We start from the raw sequence: 12,776 nt of genomic DNA, 5'->3' as shown, positions 1-12,776 counted from the left end.
TAACAACACAAAAGGGAGAGAATTTGCAGCTTAAAATCAACAAAGGAAATCAAGCAAATAAAAAAATAGCACGAGAAAAATGTATGCGGTTTAAGATTGAATAACAAAGATTGTGTAATGTGTTTTCAAAAAGCCGATATACGTATTGTTTTCGCTTCGGTGGAAATCTAAGGGGACATACAATAGGGTGGCATTTATCGATTATTCCATCCACCGGGGTAAAGACGAATTCCATGTATCTTTAACGACGGCGGAAACACAAAACTTCCAAGCAGGGAAATGCCAGCGTCGCGTAAATAGATATTTGTCTTATCAAAAGTGAGTTTTATATCAGTACGTTAAAAAGTTTGTTCCGGCCAATTAATTCCTAATTTGCAATTGTAATATATAAAATGTAGCAGTTCTGAACAATACGAATCCTTTAATATCTATTTTCAATATTTATATATTAATATCGGTCAATTTTTTATTATTAATATTATTTCAAGATGTATGCACACTCGCATATGTATAATAAAATATGTGATATTTTATATTTTATACTTTTCGATTTACTTTGTCTTGCATTTTTTGTATGTGTATAAAATATAATAAATATAAATATATAAAATATATACAAATTATCAATCAAAAATATTTATCAATTAAATAAAAAATAAAAAATTTGAGATTTTCCTAATTTGTTTCTTAATTTTGATGTAATAAAATATTAATTATATATATATATATATATATATATATATATATAATTGTAATAAAATATATGTACAATAATATTTTTTGTACTTTATTTACTTTATTTACTTTTCGATTTTTTAAATCTATTTTTGAATTTACTTTAATATTTTTATAGAAAATAATACAAATAATGAAATAAATAATTTGTATAAAAGAATATATTATTGTACTTAAACAAAGGCATTACAGTTTGTACAAGAGCAATGCTTGCATAAAAATAAGAATAAAAATAATCAACTTTGCTGATTATTCTGTAAAAAATTCAGCAAATATTATGATAAAAAAGAATGAGTATTTTATTAGAGATATTGAATATTTGATAAATATTTTACATTTACTGATGCCATTCTAATGAGCTTAACTTGAAGTAATTTTTAAAATCTTTAAGGCTTGTTGCTTGTTTTTTAAAGAAATTATTAAAACTCATTTTCTTTATTGACATCGTACTGAATATGACGTTAAATGAAAAAGATTATATGAATTTTCTTTCTTTGCAAAATCGAAATAAGTAAATTTTTTTAAATGTTATTACTCATATTCAATAAAATTAATAAAAAATACGTTGAAAATACTTCTATTTTAGTTCCTATTAATAAATGCGTATATAATTTATATTACAATTAATATGCATATATAATTAATTATGTATGCATATTAATTATAACGTAAATTATATTGCATTTATTAATATTTATTAATATTTTATATTTTCAGCGAGAATGTATTTTACGATTATTAACAGCTATAATTATTAAGTCATAAATCAAAAAGACAATCTTCAATTTTACTAATCTATACAAATACGAGTAATCGCATTAAAAAAAAACTTTCTTTTGATGTATTACATAGATGGCTGGCTTTGATAATACTTACCCCTTTTTTAATAAAAATCATATTTTAAGATTTATAAAGCATTTTTAATGACTCACCCTATTATTCGTACATCAAATCTTGAAAGACAATTTAAATCTGAGAATAAATTGAGATGTGATATATGTTGAACATAGCATTTTCTAGCTTCTACTCATATTTAAATTCAAAATTGTCTCAAGATTTGGTGCGCATAGTATTCTTTAAGATAAACTATTAAATATCCATATTTACATAGATTTATTCTTTTTTTGTAAACTATACAGAATGGTCCACAATATGATTGTTTAAAATAAGTTAATGACTATTGTGAGACTATTGAACGATGGAATAACATAACACGTATGAATACGTGCAAATATATAATGCATATTAGTGTAATAAATGTATATTCAGTATGATGTGACATGATCATTGCAACTCTGGTATAAGCTTCATTCGTGTACATATTTATCTGCTGGTTTCATTCAAATTTAAGCGACGTTTGTACATCCTGGAAGCTATACATATGTGTGTGTATACATATGTGTGTGCAAATGGACATATATATATATATATATATATATATATATATATATATATATATGTCCATTTGCAAATATAAATTATCCGGGTTAATTTACAACATTGATTCAAACTCATGTTTCTTCTCTCTCAATATTGATTAATATAAATATATTTATTTCTTTTTAAAATTGAAATAATTTCTTTAATATTGAAATCATGAAATTATTAATGATAATTCTGTAATTTATGTACAAAACAAAGTTTTCTAAAATTCAATTTCATAAGATTATGTGCATGTGTGTATATTATATATAAACATACACACATAGTTACATACAAATTCTAAGAAAACAGACTCAAATAGAGCATATAATATCAAAGTATAATTTTAATTGCCTACAACATGTAATTAGTAGTATTAAAAGAAAACAATTTAATTATTTAGAAATGTTCTATAAATTTCAATTATTTATTTTTGATATCAATGATATAAACTGCTGTTTTTTTAATGGCCCCTTATTATGTACATAGTTAATATACAGAATATTGCAAAGCTCTATCGCATTTCCTCTTAAAAACAAAATTTTTCTAATTTTGAAATTATACCATTCTAAAAAACATAATTATGTTGGAATTATACAACATTATAAATGAATAAACAATTATAACATACTAAATAGTAGAAATCAAAATATAATACATTAAAATATAGTTATATAATATATTAAGTGTATCTAATATATTTAATAAAAAATACTAATAGTGACTTTCATAAAAAATACCTTGTGTAACTGCATTCAGTTCACATTTCAAACATCAGGATGTATGTAATGCCGCTTAAATCAGTTTTACATTTATTTCAGTTGTCTTATCCAACTTTTATTAACACAAATAGATTACTGGCAACCAATTTTGAAGATGTAATTCATTGCACCATTGTCGATGATTATGAAGAATATTCCTTACACTCTGAATCTGATTAAAATGGAAAGTACAGCAGAATACATCAATGATATGTATTTTTCACACTTAATGCATTCCACTGTACTTTGTCTAATAAAGATAATTCGCTCTTATCTTTGGAACAAAGCGCAATTAGTTCCCGTCAGATTGATATTTTCGAGGCCTTCCCTAGGTTTTTTTCCATGAATAAAACATTTCCAAGGGTCGATTGACACGCCAAAATTTATCGTTCACTTGCCGTAACGTTTGTGAACCATTTAGTACCACAAGTTGTCCTGATGAAGGGGCGATGTAGATACAGAAATTTAGTAACCTATCCGATTCTGATAATTCAGTATCCAGATCCAGTGTCAGACGCATCGCTAAATATTTACTCAGGTGATCCACTGCAAGAACAAAATGCCTTAATTACAAAAAAAAATTTATTTTCCTTGCTTTCTCATATTTGACATATTTATTTTTAACAAAATTTTTTTCTTTTTCATTATACAACTTATGCAAAATACTTTACCTGTTGCATTTGCTGTTGTTTTTATGTACCGAATACTATTTTCTTTCAACGCTTTTATTAGGGAATTATCACCAGCCATTTCTGTAGGATGCGGCTTGAAAACAAGTTCAATTTCATTGAGCATTAAAGGTTCACTAGGACCTTCACCTTCCGTGTCAACCATAGAGTCACCACCGCCAGTTTCAGCCTCAGCACTTGAAGAGTCATTTTCAGAATTTTGAAAGCTCTTCTGTCGTTTCGGTGCTTTTGGAATTTGATTCGCAGGATTTGGTGATGGTGTGGTGGAATTTCTCGACGTTGTCCCTGATAAACACAAAAATAAACAAAGATATAATAAAAGTTTACAAATTGTAACAGAAACTGTTGGATTAATTACAGGTTGAGAAATGCTGATATTTTGAAGACTAACCATACCTCCACTATTCAAAGGTCCTGTTGCGCTCTGAGAAGAATCACTTTGATTTGCTACATTTGTGGATGGATTTGGTGTTGTAGGTGCGCTAACATTTGGCGTATTGTTGTAAGATGTTGCGTTACTCGCATTTTCGGATTCATTGGCATTCTTCCTTGAACGTTGGGGACGATTCTGACTTTGTAACTTAATACCTTCTGTAATAGAATTAACAAGCGCTGCTTGTGAATGTGATTTATTTAATTTAGCCAAAACTCGTTCCTGATGAGCCTCATATTCATCTCTGCTTGGGTAGATTTTCGAAATTAGCAAATCAAAGTTTGGATCCGGTCTGAGGGATCGTTTGGAAACCAATTTCTTCCTACATGTGGGACATTCCTGCAAATATCATAAAAATTGTTATGTTAGAAACAGGTACGAGTAGGTTAGAATATAAAAAATAAGATTTATTCCATTTTCATATAACTTGAGATAAACTTTATTTTTCACTCCCGACTGTTGCCAACCTACAGTTGGCAAAAAGACAGAAGGAGTATGAGTTTCACCAAGTTTGAATTAATTGTAACAGATATTCTTGATAACTACAATATATCTCGATATCATGTTTATAAATTTCTTATTAATCAAGGAAGGTTTCAAGCATATAATTATCACTTTATAGTATCCGTGTCATTAGTTTAAATGGAAGTATATAATGCATTATACAATAATTAATAAATAAATAAAAATATATAATTAATAAATAATATATAATAATTAATTAATAAATAAAATATATAATAATTAAGAAATAAATAAAATAATAAAATAATAAATAAAATAATAAATAAATAAATTTTCCCATAAATATAACATTGTTGACATTCTGTGAAATTAATAATACACCTTTAACAGAGTCATACGACGCATTATCGGGTTTAGTCCTGCTCGCAGAATCCTAAATACAAGCTTATACCTTGTTGCCACTCCGTAAAGCCGTAATAATACAGTCGGAGCAGAAGCGATGCAGGCACTCCTTGGTGGTCATAGTTTTCTTTAACATGTCCAGGCAAATGGGACACATGAGCTCGCTGTGCAGACTCCGCGGACTGACCGCGATTTCCGTGTTGTCGGTGATCGCGTCCTGCGGCGTGCGATGTAGCTCGTACAGTGACAATTCCCATGTTTTGTTGAGGCCGACCTGTTCCGCGGATGCCATCTTGATCGGAGTCGATCCAGTCAATCGGATCGTCCCAAGGTGTTCAACTGTTCGCGCACAAATGCCACCTGGAAGAGCGAGGACGAGGACGACCGGCTTCGGCGCCGCTTCAGTGCTGCCAGCTGTCAAACGTCAAATGGATCTGCCCGCGTTACCTGCACTTTTTGCACTCGCGGGAAATTCTGATTTCGATAGAACCTTATACACATGTGTAGTAGGGGGGAAGAGTAAATAGATATTAAATAAATTTTATTAAATAATTATTAAATATTATATATTATAAATATTAAATAAATTTTATTTAAATTTTTATTATAATAAATTTTAATTTATTTAATTTTAATATTATATTTAATTTTAATATTAAATAAATTTTATTTAAATTTTTATTATAAATATTTTTAATAATTTTATTATAAATAAATAATTATTGTAAATAATTTTATTATAAATATTTTAATATTATATTTAATTTTAATATTAAATAAATTTCTACTATAAATAATAAGTTTGGCTCTCTCTCTTTCTTTCTCTCTCTCTCTCTGTATTAATAATAGTATACAATTAATTATTAATATATAATATATAATATAATTATTAATATACATTAATATATTACCTGATACATATTAAATTTGTGCGAAAAAAGTGCAGAATCTAGTAAGTCATTTTCTCCTATTATTTAAAAGATTAACATTTGATTTTCATGCGCGATAATTTTCGATCTTTCGGACTAATTTTTTCGGCTCTATTATTATTTGCGCGACGACACTCAAAGAGTAAAATAGTGGTGGGAGGCGTTCCGTTAAATTCCTTTTCTAGACGCGATCGCGATCAATATCGAACAATTTGCTGTATTAAAATACGTAAAATATATTTCCATATGATGAACGGAGAATAACACACAGTGTTCGGCCTTGACGATGTAAACAATAGCGCGCTAGTGTTATACGTCATACGGCCTTGGTATCATTCACACGGCGATACTCGAGCAGTAAAGATGGTGCGAAATACGTTGTATATTTTGTTAAATTAATTATTAACTAAACGATTATTATATCATTTCAATTATATTAAACTATCGAACTTATAATTGGTATTAATCTATCTATTATTTTTATATATTGTTTCAAAATAGATATATTGCTTATTATTTTTCATTTTCTCGATAATATATATATATAATTCGCTCTAAAAATCACATAACATAATGCATGAAATGAATGTATGAAATATTCTAGGTTTTATTTTAATACAAAGTATCTATAATAAAGCATTTATAACATTTTTGTTGTTAATTAATACTTTTATATAGAAATATTTTAATATTTTATAAAATATTTTTAAAATAATATAATTATTTTAATATTTCATATATATAAAAATCTACTCTCTTTATTAATTACATTTTTCAAAAATTTATAATAAAAACAAACATTTTTTCGCTAGTTTTACGTTTAAAGTATTAATATCAGAGATAAATCTCCTTTTGCCAACAATAATCATTTTTTGAAATATTAATTATTTTAAATGCTGTTATAATTTTTCTTCTATTTGTATGTTATAGATCAATGCAACAACTCTAATAGCCTGAGAGGAGGAGGCCTAGGAGAGGCATCTTGCATAGATGGAGCAACCTGATGGTGAATATTGTTGTTTATATTAATTAATATGTATAAATAATCGCATACATATATTAATTTGATTTATTTATTTGAATTATTTAAACAAGAAAAAATTAGAATACTTAAAAATTAACTGTAATAATTTTATAAAATATTAAGGATATTGTTCCGAAAGGAACACTTCGAGTTCCTGGCAGTCCTTTTGCGTACTGAAAATAGATAACAAAATAATGTAACACATACAATTTAAGAAAATTAATTATGTTATGATTTTTCGATCATCGATGCTTATTATATTTCTTTAACAATATTAGAATTAAATATATTTCGACCAATGCTTTTAATTTTCTCAATCCTTGTTAATTAAACAATATACAATTTAATCGAGAATCGATTAAATAATAGAAATCCAAAATATTGAATAATCACTTCGACCGTTGCGATCTTTACGGACAATAATTATTATTTTAATACTTACAGTCAAAAATATATCTCATCCGTATTACTTTATCGTTCTATTTGACAATCTAAATGTAATTTAGATTATGAGGGAACACGAAATAAAACAATCGAATTAAAAATGCAAATAATTAGCATAACGAAAGACTTCTTGATGAATAGTTTAATAAATAATCAATTAATCTTAATCAATAAATTAAAATAAACTTTCATAATTTAATATTCCTCGCGCAAATATTTTATATTATAGAAAATATTTCGGCAACGAGAGACTTATCAATAATACCGTGTTTAACCTTGATAAGCAGTATCGCGCTATTGTTAATATGTTACACAGCTTTATTATCATTCACACCTCGAGTAGTGACGTTTCACATATTATCAAATTCTTTCTTCACATAGTCAACCTTGGCGATATAAACAGTACCGCAGTAATATTTCTGACTTACGATCATTTGCTCAGTGGCTCTTGAGCAGTAAAGTAGTGATGCGAAACGTTTCATATTATCAAATTCTTTCTCTGAACACAATTGCAAGTGCAACGAGAAACTTTTCGTCAATAAGTGTAAGTGCAACGAGGAATTCAAATGAATGCAAGGAGGATTGAAGTGCTACGAGGAAAAAGCGAAGAAAGTAAAAGAAAGAAGGAGGTTTTGGAAATGGATGGACCAATAAGATATGAGGTAAATCATTAATATAAATTATTTATCACATTCATTATTTATTATATTGTTGTCCCCGCGTCCTGTCCCGCTGAATGTATTCGTCACTTGTTGAATTCTTTCGTTATAAGTTATAAGGCTTGAAATCATTTTTTAATTTTACATAAACCGTAAAATATCTTGTAAAATATTCATTTTTCGATTATCTTACCTTAATAATTTTATGTACAAAATAATAGGAGGAATCAATTGGTGTAAAGAAAAGACATAGTTGTTTTTTTAAAAAAAATATGTAATTTGCAATTAACAAGTGTCAAATCATTGCCACTATCTGATGGCCCCCTTCAAGCTATACAACTTTTGTCTGAAACATTTCTTTCTAAAGTGCATAGTTTATGAAATATTCGACCGGTCCGGGACTTTTGGGACACTCTGTATATCGTTCTGCGGATGCAACGATATATAAATTATTTATCATTAGTATATGTATATTCAAAATATACATATTTCGTTTTATTTCTTTGATAGTGATTCAATAGTGATTTTAAATTGTAACATATATAATACATATACTTATAAAAAATATTCCATTTTATTTTAAAATGATTAAAACATTTATAAAATTTTTTATTAATATTTTCAGATACTTCTTGTTTTATAAAATATTTCATATTAATATATTTATTTAAATTTTACATATAAAAAAATAGAAATTTTTTTTATTTATCGTATTTCTAAAAGTTTATATGTAAAAAGTATAAATTATTTTGTAATTACGCAATTCATAATATTAAAATATATCTATTTAAAAGGAAGAATGTAAAAATTAATTGCGCGCAATAATTAGTTTCAAAATCAATTATTTTGAACATGCTTTATGTAATATATTTTCTCTTATCTTTTATATTTTTATTTATTGTTTATATTTGCAAATTTAAATTTATATATAGTATGTTACAAAATAAATTCCAAAACAAAATATATTATATATAAAATTATATATAATATAACCCTCCCATTGGGTACACCTTGTCGGGGTGGGAGGGCTTAGTACTTGGATGGCGCCTTGAAGTTTATCTTAAATTTTTCTATTTAGTATAAATCTTAAGGAGCCTGAAGGGGAAGCTAAGTACCCTTTCGCGTCATCGGTGCCGTCAACGTGTCGCGGACGGTGGCGTTTCGCGTTTTCGCGTTGTGTTCGAAACCGGGAGTGCCGTTCAAAATATATATATGTATTAAATATATATCGCGCGAAATATATATCAAATAGAAAATTTTTTATCGTACTGAAGTAGTGCGGGAACCGTTCAGTATCGCGCGTAAAAGTGCGAAAATAGCGATAAAAATATCGCTCGTGAGTGCGGTCGTGGCGTTAAGTACCGCGCGTTTAAAACTGAGAGGAGGAGGAGGCCTGGGAGAGGCATCCTGCACCAGTGGAGCAACCTGATGGTGAGTATTATTATTTTATATTTATTATGTATAAATAATTGCATACATATATTAATTTGATTTTATTTATTTGAATGATTTAAACAAGAAAAAATGAGAGTACTTAAAAATTAACTAATACACAGTAAAAAATTTTGTGTTAAATTTAACATATTTCACATGTCCCAATTTATCCACTCTAATTTTAATGTTAATTTAACAGAAGGCAAGTATGTAAATAAATAACACAAGTAATATGTTTAAAAATTAACACAAAAGTGTAACACTTAAACTTTATCTAGAAATAAAATTTGTTAAATTAACATATTTATAATATTAAATTTAGTTAAAAGAAAATGTTATTCTTACATTTTTATGATAAATAACAGAAGAGATATGTCGATTTAATATATAGAAACTGTTATAGAGAGAAAAATAACACAACTTATCTGTTCATTTTAACATATAACATATTTCATCAAAAATTCATGCATTTACATATTAATTGTGTTGTTTTAACTCTTAGAAACGGTGAATACTAACTCAACGCAGAAATGTCAAAATAATGCAACGATAATATGTTGTACATTAACATAAGAGTATGTTAAAAATTTAACACAAAAATTTTTACACAAGAAAATTTTAACAGAAATACAAAATGTTTTTTACAGTGTAATTTTTTAAAATATTAATTATTTTAAGCGCTGTTATAATTTGGATCTTATATTTGTATGTTACAGACAACGTAGCTTCAATATTAACAACTCCACTGTTGCGCATCAATGCCGGTGAGTGACGAACTTTTATTTTGAAGCAGTGGATTTATATAAATGCATGTAGATAATAAATCCGTTGCTTATTCTAATTCTCGATTGGCGGGACAATCGCGTGTACAAATTCTGATAAATTTTAAATCATTAAAAAATTTCTTTTATATGTATTTATATTCCAAAATAAAATTTTATACTAAATGTTACATGTTATTTTTTTATATTTTTAAAATTTTTGCTAAAGGAAATACTAATTATTGAATTAAATATTAAGGACAAGGGAAAAATGTATAGAAATATTGATATCTTTATTTTTATTTTAAAATAGAAATTAAATTAAATTAAATATAAATTATAGCAAAATATAACTTAAATTAAATATAAATTAAATATTTATTTCGATTATATATATATATATATATATATATATATATATACACATATATATGTATATATATTTATATAATACGAGTTTTTTATAAAAATTTTAAAGATATGAATTTTTAACCCGCCGAGAGAGTTGAAATGCATGTTAATTATATCATACATATGCATGATAATTTGTATTTTGTATTTTTGACGAATGAATTCAGATGTGTACGTCTGAAAAGCGATTTATTTACGACCGTATTATACGATCGTCTTATCTGCCGGCGATAATAATTAGCTGGCCGTCCAAATTAAATCTCGCGGTTAGGACTCCCTAAATTTCGTAATCACGAATTCCTGGGTAGGGCTTTTCATATCTCACATTCTCGATTAGGATTCCCAAAACTTAGAGTTTTTATTGGCGTAACTCAAGTAGGGCTTAGGTAGAGCATTTAGGTTTGTTAGGATTATTCGGGCGGTTAGGTAGGGCCACTATGTCTTAGGGCTATTAGAAAAGAAAATTCAAAATTAGAAATTAGAATAAAATTTACAATTAAATAATAAAATTAAATTTGTTTTTAAGGAAATAAAAAAATATATTTTCAGGAAAAACATGAAATAAATAATTAAATAAATTATGTATAAAAATTATGTATAAAGTCGATTGTAAAAAACGATTGTAAATAAAAATTAAAAATTTAATTTGTAGAAATTATAGAAATGTAAATTAAATGTAATATTAAATGTATATGTATAATGAAGTAAAATACATTTAAAATACATTTTTGTATTATATATTATATGTATTAAATATATATTGATGTTTGATAATAATACAGACATACTCTGAGCTTTTAAAATCAATAATTTCGTACTAATCAAATTATTATTAACGTTAACGTAATAAAATGTCATTAAATTCTACCGTTAAAAGTTAATAAATAATTATAAGCTACTGATTTTTTTAATCAACTGATTAATTATGTAAATTAATTATGTAAAAATTAAAGATTAAGAATTTTATTTTAAAAATTAGCATTATTTAAAATTCCAAAACTTGTTTTTTTCATGACATATTTATGTTTACGGATTCAAATAATTATTTGATATGTATATAACTCAATATATATTTTAACGATTATTAAATATATAATAATTGTGAGATATTTGTGACATCTCGATGCATAGAATATGAATAGCATACATGCTGTTTACAGAATTTTCCCATATAATTCTCGTATAAGAAAAATGATGAGAGAATCTCTTTAAGTTTGTACAAGTCCTTAAAGCAAATATTATTATAAATAAACATGAATCAAGCATATCTTTCTCTATAGAATGCAAGATGAACTATCTAATTGGACTGTACTGAAAAAGACAATGAAATGTAACGTCGTTATTTCCTTTGGACTGCATTTGGTGCTAAAAATTCCCGCAATACGTACAAAGTTCAGTAGGGTAGAGCTCCATGATAGAGTTCCTGTTCATGTTTTTGTAATCGATGAATTCTCTCTAATTCGATTCTCGAGTTATCCTGTATTTTTGATTAAGTCATTAATTAAGGATTATTCAATTGAAAATAAATAATTAGACTTACTGTTGTGAATAAAAAAAAATTGCATTCTAATTAAAAGTCAAAGACTAATAATATATAATAAAAAGAATCTTAAGTAATCTAACAAAAATCTTAAATAAAAATAGAAAATAGAAAAAGAAAAATTACAATGGGTGAAAATTTAACAAAAAAAAAAAAAAAATAAAAGGAACAATAATAACAGTAATTGTTTCTTCTCTTAAATTATGTTTTCGCAAAATAATCATGTATGTAATTAAAGGTATTTAAAAAAATTTAAATAAAGTTAAATTTAAATAAAAATAAAAATTAAAATATTTAAAGTTAAATTTTTTTAAAGCTAATATAATATTTAAATTATATATATTGTTTAATATATGTATATGTGTGTTACTAATAATATTTTAAAAAATATATATAATTATATACTTTAAAACTGTGTAGCACGCATGTTTTGTTTATTCTTCTCTCTGTTTATAAAGATTACTGTTCTCTATCTAGCTTACGGCAATCAAGCGTTAGATATTTATGCGTTTTCCCATATTTTATATAGCGGTAATTATCCGTGCAATGATTAAAAAGCTTATAAATAATTGTAAAAAAGCTTAATATAGATTATTAAGTAGTAATATCGATGACACGTGGTTTATTCGTAAGCAAAATGTAAGTATAAATAATATAACGGTATATA

At 26.0% G+C, this 12,776-nt stretch overlaps 2 protein-coding genes across 5 annotated transcripts in view; one reads left to right on the top strand and one right to left on the bottom strand.

Annotated features, from left to right (window-relative positions):
* Nucleotides 1-2,860: 2,860 nt before the first annotated feature.
* On the bottom strand, nt 2,861-5,296 carry LOC105254339 (E3 ubiquitin-protein ligase RING1). 2 transcript variants are annotated; one of them, XM_011262960.3, is made up of 4 exons: nt 4,957-5,291; nt 4,004-4,379; nt 3,590-3,892; nt 2,861-3,464 (listed from the first exon to the last, which is right to left on the bottom strand). In XM_011262960.3, exons 1-4 carry the CDS (start codon nt 5,197-5,199, stop codon nt 3,247-3,249), a joined length of 1,140 nt encoding a protein of 379 aa, XP_011261262.1. In that variant the 5' UTR covers nt 5,200-5,291; the 3' UTR covers nt 2,861-3,246. The 2 variants fall into 2 exon arrangements, with proteins under 2 accessions (XP_011261262.1, XP_019884026.1); XM_020028467.2 differs by having other exon boundaries at nt 3,590-4,379; nt 4,957-5,296.
* Nucleotides 5,297-6,827: 1,531 nt separating this feature from the next.
* The window catches only part of LOC105254338, a 75,704-nt gene continuing 69,755 nt past the window's right edge, over nt 6,828-12,776 (top strand). For 2 of the 3 annotated variants that reach the window (XM_011262955.3, XM_011262957.3), the window contains exons 1-2: nt 9,244-9,394; nt 10,114-10,161. The gene's annotated coding sequence lies outside the window, so the exon portion shown is untranslated. Of the gene's footprint in view, nt 6,843-9,243; nt 9,395-10,113; nt 10,162-12,776 lie in introns of those variants that run through there. The other variant, XM_011262958.3, reaches the window with a different exon arrangement.

The sequence above is a fragment of the Camponotus floridanus genome, unplaced genomic scaffold (genome assembly GCF_003227725.1).
Source record: "Camponotus floridanus strain SB8 unplaced genomic scaffold, Cflo_v7.5 scaffold3, whole genome shotgun sequence".
NCBI classification, from domain to species: Eukaryota; Metazoa; Arthropoda; class Insecta; order Hymenoptera; family Formicidae; genus Camponotus; species Camponotus floridanus.
This window is presented reverse-complemented; position numbering and strand designations above follow the sequence as displayed.

Coding starts and splice junctions, on each gene's coding strand:
- LOC105254339 (XM_020028467.2), bottom strand. CDS start 5,199: ATGGCATCCGCGGAACAGGTCGGCCTCAACAAAACATGGGAATTGTCA. Junction 4,380..4,956: donor CTTTACGGAGTGGCAACAAG/GTATAAGCTTGT, acceptor TGATATTTGCAG/GAATGTCCCACATGTAGGAA. Junction 3,465..3,589: donor AACAACAGCAAATGCAACAG/GTAAAGTATTTT, acceptor TTGTTCTTGCAG/TGGATCACCTGAGTAAATAT.